The 8,691-nt window shown below is 64.1% G+C and overlaps 3 protein-coding genes across 3 annotated transcripts; 2 read left to right on the top strand and 1 right to left on the bottom strand.

The window, feature by feature from the left end:
• Window positions 1-274: 274 nt before the first annotated feature.
• Window positions 275-3,409, top strand: PFL1_05187 (uncharacterized protein; the record flags this gene model as incomplete). The annotated part of the gene is made up of 2 exons (XM_007882716.1): window positions 275-3,264; window positions 3,361-3,409. 2 exons carry the CDS (start codon window positions 275-277, stop codon window positions 3,407-3,409), a joined length of 3,039 nt encoding a protein of 1,012 aa, XP_007880907.1.
• Window positions 3,410-5,272: 1,863 nt separating this feature from the next.
• Window positions 5,273-6,136, bottom strand: PFL1_05186 (uncharacterized protein; the record flags this gene model as incomplete). The annotated part of the gene is made up of 1 exon (XM_007882715.1): window positions 5,273-6,136. One exon carries the CDS (start codon window positions 6,134-6,136, stop codon window positions 5,273-5,275), a length of 864 nt encoding a protein of 287 aa, XP_007880906.1.
• Window positions 6,137-6,951: 815 nt separating this feature from the next.
• Window positions 6,952-7,284, top strand: PFL1_05185 (uncharacterized protein; the record flags this gene model as incomplete). The annotated part of the gene is made up of 1 exon (XM_007882714.1): window positions 6,952-7,284. The coding sequence occupies one exon, from the start codon at window positions 6,952-6,954 to the stop codon at window positions 7,282-7,284; it is 333 nt and encodes a 110-aa protein (XP_007880905.1).
• Window positions 7,285-8,691: the final 1,407 nt, after the last annotated feature.

The following is an 8,691-nucleotide window of genomic DNA, read 5'->3' as shown; positions in this document are numbered from 1 at the left end:
ACCCACCCCGCTGCTTCTCAGCCGCGACCACATCCCAGTCTGCCACTCTGCACCAGGCACTCGACCAGTGGCGGAAGAGAGGGGACTCTCTCGGCCATCAGGCACCCGAGAGGCCTACAGACGTCTTTGGCCGTCCCATCACATCGTGCAGCGAAAGGGCAACAAGCACTGCCTCTGGAGGTAGCGCAGGCGCTGGTCTCGGCCACGACGTCACACAGTCCTTCCGCACAGCAGAGCCGACCTCCCTGTTCCACCGCGGTGGCCTTCGACCAGCATGTCGGCGCCTTCTTCTGACCGCAGGTCGAAACAGTCGTCGCCGGCCCAGCCTCCTGTTGGCCTCGCTGCGGCCGGCCGACCTGCACCGGGCCCTAGTGCAACAGAGACGTCGCAAGCGGACGCCACGGAGCGACCAGGCGGTGGGAAGAACGGCGAAAGTGGGACCGACGAGCTGCGCGTAGAATCGTACCGGCGCTCCGACTCGCCTCGTGAGGTCAACGCGGCGACGACGGCAAGTGCTGGTCTAGCCGTGGGCAGCAACGGACGACCCCGTTTGACGATCGACAGGCGTAGTCTGTCAGTCAACACAGGAGCCCTCGGCCGCAGCCCTGCCCCACCCCTCTCGCCATCGGCTGCCCAGTGGCAGAGCCTGGAGCGTCCGCAAATTGCATCGTCCGGCGTTGTCTCTTCCAGCGTCACCAACATGCATCCGCGAGACTCGACCTCTTCGGCGAGGCAGGGGCAGTCGCTCGCCACCATGCACGAGGAGGACCAACACGTCAACAGTGTTTACCATGAGGTGACGGGCCCGCTGTCGGCTGACGCGGGACTTGCCTTCGCTACCGACCTGCAATCAGCGTCGTCGGGCTGGGGCGAGCTTGGCGAGGGCAATCTCCGAGCTTCGCGCCACCGATCGACGTCGAGCGCCGCCGCCCTTGCGCTGCACGGTTCGGGATCGTTGGCCCTCGGCGCCGCCGAACCGCACCCCTCACTGTCAACGGTGCGAATCGGTTCCGGATCGTCGGCAAGGTCGATCTGGGAGCGCGATCCTCCGCCGGGCGAGGCGTTCGGATATGTCGGCAGGTACCGGACGGGCTCCTCGCCACACACGTTCCATGCTGCTGTCCAGCGCGGCTTCAGCTTCTCATCGTCGTCCATGCAAGGCGGGAGCGCTGCCGATGTCCATCAATCGGCGCATCCGGGGTTCCTCCGGGACCGCGGCCTGTCGATCGGCAGCAACGCCAGCGCCAGCACCAGCAGCAGCGCCGCGCCCTTGCATGACGCTTTCCCCTTCTCGCACCCAGGACTGCTGGCGGAGAAGGTCGCTGACGGCGCCACGGGCAGCTACTTTCCTTCGGCAGGGTTCGGTCAATCGGCTTTCTACGCCGATCCCGTCACGGGCCAAGCCGGCGGTACCGAGTCCCGCCGCCACTCAATCGCAGGCGATGTGACCCCAGACACAGGGGGCGCATTCGGAGGGCAGCGTCGAGCCGTGGGCTTTGAGGTCAGCCGGACCATCGGATTCGGAGCCCCTTCTCGAAGCGCCCACAGGCAGTCGACGTCCGGCAGGAACCGCTCGTCGTCCTTTGCGCCATTTGGCAGCGGCAGCCTCGCGCTGACCGACGACGACCTTGCCGGGGACTCGGACTTTGTCCCGCTGCAAAAGGAGCTCGACCGTGCCAAGAAGGAACAGGATCGCGAGCAGCAGCACCACTACGAACGACATGAAGACGACGGCGGCTTCAGGGTGCCATCCGGCACGGCTGCGGCGTCGGGTGCGCATGCCGCCTCGATGCCGTCGGGCTTCGGTCAACGCAGTGCCGGCGGCTTTGGCGCGAGTCCGGCGGCCTCGGTCCTCGAGTTCGGACGACAGCCTCACTCGGGGCGGCTGGCGCTCAACAGCAGCGGCGGGGCCGGCATGGACAGCCTGTCGGCTAGCTGGGATATCATGACGCCGTCCGCTCCATCCAGTGGCCGTTCCCCGGACGATCGCAGGGACAGCATCGCGAGGATGACCGATCAGCTGCGGCAGACCACAATCGGCAGCGGTCGAGGTGATGTTCGCGGCCCGAGTGGACCCGATCGGGCCAACGACGATGGCCATGCAGCGGGCACGGACACGGTCAAGGCTAGCCCTGGCGGATCGCCGCGCCAGCCACAGCGCTTCTCGCTCTCGCCGACCGCCAAAGTGTTCCAGGGAAGCCAGCTTGGGAGTTCTACGGCGGCATTGACCGCTGCTGAGAATCTGTCGGCCCTATCGGCATACGACGGCGCTTACCTGAGGCAGCGATCATCGTCCATTGCCGATCACACCTCTCTGGGCACCGGCACCGGCACCGGCACCGGCACTTTCCAGCAACATGTCAATCTTGGTGGCCATTACCACGCAGGTGTCGGAGGCCCCGGCAGCGGCGCTGCAGCCTTTGGACCTGCCCCTGCAGCGGGCTTCCAACCATCCGCCGGAGCTGCTGGAGGTGTCGGCGGCTTCGCCGGCCCCTATATGGCGCCCGGGTATTCGCTGCCGGCTCCGGCACAGCTGACCGACTTTGCCATGAGCGGCCTGGCCAGTCTCGGACCCCTGCCGCCGCCCTCGGGAGGCGGTTCGGGCGGAGGGAGCGGCTTTGGTCCAGGCAGCCAACAGCAGACAGACCTGCAGGATCTGGGCAAGGGGGTGCCGCTGTCCAGTCTCGCCAAGGATACGCCGCTTTACATTGTTGAGTTCAAGCAAGGCCGCACCGACCTCTTCTTCCGACCTCGCGGAGCCTCCGACGAGCACATTGCGAAAGGCGACCTGGTCATTGTCGAGGCCGATCGGGGAAAGGACCTCGGATCGGTCGTCAACGACAGCATCACCGTCGAGCAGGTCCAATCCTTCCTCGCGCATCAGTCCGAGCTCGCCATGATTGCTGCGGGTGGCGGCGGCCGAGGCGGCACTTCCGACGACGCAACCTCCAGCGGCGGCGCAGGAGGTCTCGGCAGCTCGCCCAGCTCCCCGACCACGGTGCGACCGACACGCTCTATCAACCCCAAGCGGCTGTTTGGCAAGGCGACGCCAGCCGACATGAGCCTGCTCTACTCCAAGGCGCAGGACGAAGAGCGGGCCTTGCAGCTTTGTATCACCAAAGTGGGCCAACGCGGCCTGCCGATGACCATCGTGGCTGCCGAAATGCAGTGGGACCGTCGCAAACTGACGTTCTACTATACAGCGAGCATGCGGGTCGATTTCCGCGACCTGGTCAAGGAGCTCTTCCGGCTCTACAAGACAAGGTGAGTGGCCGCAGCGTCCGGCAGAGGCTCCGCGGCTATTGCGATCTGACGCATTGCCTGGGACTCGCTTCTCCTCGTCTGCCTCTTTCCCGACAGGATCTGGATGTGTCACCTCGGCCACCCCAGCGGCACCGGCATGATGTGAGGCTCAACGGCGGTCCTCACGCTAGAGAGCAGATGCATGCGAGGGCGAGGGCGCGACTCGCCTTCCAGAGTGGCCCGTCAAGGCTGAGGTCGACGCTTGGGACGCTGCTTCGGCGCCCCATGGTCCTGTACGGCTATCAACGCCAGAGGCCTACGCCCCCTCTCGCACTGAGACAGGACGGCGAGGAAGAGCAGAAGCGAAGCACTCTGAGCGCGAGAACCGGACTGCCTTGGTCCTATTCATCCAAGACCAACTCTACTTTACCGCCTACGCCTCGGACGCGGCCCATCCACTGAGCGCACCCGGGCCGAGCAAAGCTGCCGCTAGGGCACGGCCAACGCAAAGGGACTCGCACACGAAAGGAAGAGCAGGCGAGCGGGAGGATGCATCAGACCCATGCGCTTATTCCGAACAGATACTCTACAGCCTCGAAGGTACGGGACGAGAGGGCGAGCCGAAGCACCACCACATCCCCCCACACGCACCAGTCAGCGTTGGTGCTGGGAGGCCTTTCCTGCTGTCACGGCGAGTTTCGGCAACGCTTCGACCCGGCGAGTGAGCGAACTAGTACATGTACAGTACCAGACAGGCGCGGAGAAGCAGACCCAGTCGTCCCCTCACGTCGGATTGTCTAAACGGGCGTGCCCCCAGGCGCGATCTAATCGAGCCGATGATTGAGACAGCGGTCTGCCTCGTCCCAGCCGGACCTCCGCCTGGCCGCACCTCTCGCGTTCCGACCACTTTGACTGTCCCTCAATGAAAGGAGATCTTGCAGGCTTCCACCTCTCCGCCAGTGCCGTCACTGCCGCCAAGGCTGGCGTCGTCGCTTATCTGATTCTGCTTGAGTCGGAACTTTCTGCATCAGCCGCGGCCTGTTTCCTCCGCGCATCCGCCCGCAAGGCAGCCTCTAGCCTGTCAAGGACAAGAGCTCATTGCGAAGAGACCAGGCACAGACAGGAACTTCATCGTCGATCGATGGCAACGTTAACATCCGTTACGGCGCGGGCGGGCGCCGACAACGGCTGCGGCCGCTAGAGTAGTTTTGGCGACAGCTCCTTGGTCGAAGTGGGAGCACCTCGGCAAGGCGAATTCACGCGTTGGCGTGAGCTTGTCCGCGACAAGCTCGCTGGAAGTTCGGGCTCGCAAGCGATCCTCGGACCTCTACGCTGGCGAGGTGAAAGCGAGTCTGACAGGGACGCGCATGCGCACTCGCGGTGTCATGGCACGCTCACGAGGTCTTCCCGCCTATTGGCATCGAATGACGCTGCGCCCGGCCGTGAATATTGAAAAGCGTGGCCTTCTTCATGCCATCTGCCTCTCACTGTCGGAACGCACTCAGGGTCACAGAGCAACGGCATCACTGCCGCCGCGAGAATGAGTTGAAAGACACGCAGGCTCATCCCGAGCCAGTCGGGACGAGGCGATGATCGGCGAATCAGGGAGCAGCGCGAAAGGCAAAGAAGACTACAAGGGTGCTGTCGGCAACTTGAGACGGCTCAACTGAGGCTTGATGGCTTGATGATTGCTTCGGTCTATCCTCCCAGACCTCCTCCGATCGCATTGAGGATGCCCGCTGGCATACCGAGGCCTCCGGCGCTGAGACCTGCGCCGATCGCCTTGAGGATGCCCGCGGCTTTCTGGCTTTTCGCACCTGCGTCTGCACTTCCACTGCCTCCTGCCCCAGCAGTAGCAGCGCCAACCCCAGCGGCAGGGCTGGCAGCGTCACCACCGGCGGCAGGGCTGGCAGCGCCGTCATCAGCAGCAGGGCTAGCAGTGCCACCACCGGCGGCAGGGCTGGCAGCGCCGTCATCAGCAGCAGGGCTAGCAGTGCCACCACCGGCGGCAGGGCTGGCAGCGCCGTCATCAGCAGCAGGGACGTTTTGCCACTAGCAGAGGTGCGGGGGTAGTGCTGCCGGCAGCGGCGGGAGAAGCGGTACCGCTACCACCCGTAGGGGGAGCAGCGCCAGTGCCGCCAACCGGAACAACCGCAGCCTTGGAGGCGGGTACAGGAGCACTGCCGGGAGAGGGGCCGCCAGAAGTACCACCGGCACCTGCAGTGCTGCTCCCGGCATCGCCGCCGCCCGCCCCTCCCAGGCCGCCCATTAAGTTGGACAAGCCTCCTCCCCCGCCGCCAGCACCGAGCCCAGGTAGGCCGCCCCCGCCGCCCATACCTGGGAAGCCGCCCCCGCCGCCCATACCTGGGAAGCCGCCCCCGCCGCCCATCATGCCAGGCATCATACCGCCCATCATGAGTCGGCGATCGAAGCCCGACTTTGCAGCCCCTCGGTGACGCCGGCTGGGTGCGATGCTTCGTTTTCCCTCGAAGATATTGTCAGGCGTCGTGGCGCTGACGGTCAAAGCTTGGAGGCACCAGAGCACTAGGGCGACGAGGATGGCTGCCTTGAAAGTGGCCATGGTGAAAGGTAAGGACTCGGTACGAGCGCGCCGATGGGGAGTGCAGTAGAGGGGCTTGGTCGTTTCGACTTCAGGGTAGGGCAATGCAAAGCGATCGTGTCGAGGGGTGCTCGAACCTGATCTACCCTGGTGCAGATTAAACGAGAGATGTCCTGATCTTGTTTGGGCGATAGTGAGGAGGAAGAGGTGGCCTGAAGGATCCCAAGGGATGCGTTCCTTCGCCTTTAATACCACACGAGATGCCCGCAGACGATTTGAGCCTGTCGACGGCCTCGAGAGGGCTTGCTGGTGAAAATGGCTCGAACTGCTCATCTGCGCGGACAGATGAGTGCCGCGAGTGGATGGTGAGGTGTGGAGCTGCGGGGCCACAAGATAGTCATGGGTGAGGGCTGGACGTTTGTACCGGTTCTAAAGGCGTGTTGTTGGGGTTGGCCATCGAGCTGCCCGTCACGCGCACCGGGGCAAGGGGACGCTTCGTGGCTGCTGAGCCGTGCAGAGGCGTTGGGCGCGACATAACGGCTTGGTGCGGCGACCCGAGCCGTCATTGGGGCACAGATTGGCCATCTCGAGAGGGCGTCGCGGAAGTTTGCGGTCGGTTTCGCGAGAGAGGGAATGCCAGAAGGTAGACGAGGAGAAGGAGACGCTCAGAGAGCAGTGGCGCACGCAGAGAAGGGAATGATTCAAGGCTGCGAGGACGCTGCCTGCCCACGGTTTGGAAGTGAGGAGCCGATAGGCTCTGTTACCTTGCCACGCACGCGGACCGGTGCAGTGCAGTGCAGCGAAGCGGTGGTGAGGGCGGTGGCGGTGGTGATGGGAGGGAGGCAGGCCAGACCTCACTTGGCGTCATGACTACTGGTTGTGTTTGCCTTTCAGAAGTGGCAGAGGTGCCGCGAGGTTGCGGACGCGGGCGCCTAGATGGACGGGCCGGGCGTCGGGCGCAATAATCTTTAGTGCGCGCTGAAAAACGTGCATTTATTTATATGATCAATCTTGGCGCCCACGTCGGTTAGTCGCCCCGCCTCAGACATCCGCAGCCGCGTCGGCAACCTGGTCGTCGGGACCGCCAGCGCGTCATCCTTTGCTAGACGGGAGGCTTCCACTACTCACAAACCACTAGGTAACTTACCATGCATCAACCACCGACGCCCCACGGCTGGCATCGCAACCTCGTAAACCCTCCATCAGGCACCGAGAGCATCGTAGGCATCGTGGCCAACCAGAGGCCCTCTCGACTGGTGACTACTGTCCTCCGCCCCCGCCGCCAGGCGAGTCGGTCCCTCGTTCGGCTGACCGGCCTCTTTGGCAAAGGAGCGATCTTCATCGCTCTAAGCTACAGTGACCGTAGCAAGCGCCGGGCAGAGACTCCTATCATCACGTCTACCCTCGACCCTCGACCCTCGTCGGCCGCGGCAAGGGTGCAACGAGCTAGGTTTCATCGTACATACATTCATGATTCATGATTCCTCTGAGTGGTCGAATGGGCGCGCGCATCCGTCCTCAATGACCGCCACGTCATACAAGGGCACATGAAAGGTAAGATCGAGCCGTCCATCACGCTGGCCATTCCTGGCACCACTGAAATTAAGAGGGCTCTCGAGGCCGTTCGCAGCAGAAGCGCAACCCGACGAGCCATCAACATCTCTCCATTGCAAGCGCCTGCCCCGCCCTTGATCTTCGAATATCGGTTCCAGTCCCTCCTGCACCGCCCCGCACACCAGCCTCACATCAACGGCCATATCGTTGCCAGAGTTGATGCGCACCGAGGCCGCAGCCATCTCTCTAGCCATCTTCTGCTGAGACGTCCCGGGCTCCTCTCAGGACCGTCACTCCGAAGAACTCAACAAGGATTGCAGACTTGAGCGATTCTCTGGCATCGGCGCCAGAAAAGGGAGGCGACAGGAGCGGTGTAGCGCGCCGGATCGTCGGATCGCATCTATTCGCGTCAGCCTGAGACCACACTACTGTCTGAGGCCGCTTCCGACTGCCTTGACGATCCCCGCGGGCATGGCCAGGCCACCAGCACCCAGACCGGATCCGACCGTGTCGAGGATCTTGCTCGCCGTCTGCGTTCCGGCCGTCGAGTCTGCTCCCCGACCACTGATTCCGTGACCGAGAGCGGCACCGCTTGGGGCGGCACCTTCACCGCCTGCACCGCTGCTAGCTCCAGAACTGGCAGGAACACCAGCTGCTCCCCCAGCAGGAGGAGTGTTCTGAGCGGAAATGCTTGCGGCCGGAGCGTTGGGAGTGAGAGGATTTGCAGCGACAGGAGCAGCCGGAGCGTTGGGAGCGGCGGCGGCGTTGGGAGGGGCGAAGGCGGCAGGAGCGGCAGGAGCGGCAGGAGCGGCAGGAGCAGTAGGAGCGTTTGCAGCAGGAGCGTTTGCAGCAGGAGCGTTTGCAGCAGGAGCGTTTGCAGCAGGAGCGTTTGCAGCCGGGACGTTTGCAGCAGGAGCGTTTGCAGCAGGAGCGTCAGCAGCAGCTGGGCTCGAAGCTGGAGGAGCAGCCCCGCCACCACCTGGCGCACCGCCCATCCCGCCCATCAGGCTGGAAAGTCCGCCTCCTCCTCCTCCGCCACCTCCTCCGCCGCCACCTTGTCCTCCCAATCCAGGCATTCCGCCGCCACCTCCCCCCAGATCAGGCATTCCGCCGCCTCCTCCCATATCTGGCATACCTCCACCGCCCATCCCAGGCATTCCACCACCCATTCCCGGCATCATCAGGCGCCGTTCCAACACCGACTTGACATTGTCTCGATGACGTCGGCTCGGGGCGTTGAATCGTCTCTCAAAGCCGACGAGGCGGCGACCGGGCGATGTGGCATCGGTCGTGCTTGCTTGAGCCCATAGGACTACGGCAAGGAGCAACAGCAG

The sequence above is a fragment of the Pseudozyma flocculosa genome (assembly GCF_000417875.1).
Source record: "Pseudozyma flocculosa PF-1 unplaced genomic scaffold scaffold00018, whole genome shotgun sequence".
Classification (NCBI taxonomy): domain Eukaryota; kingdom Fungi; phylum Basidiomycota; class Ustilaginomycetes; order Ustilaginales; family Ustilaginaceae; genus Pseudozyma; species Pseudozyma flocculosa.
Note: the sequence above shows the minus strand (reverse complement) of the source record. Positions and strands in the feature narration are given on the sequence as shown.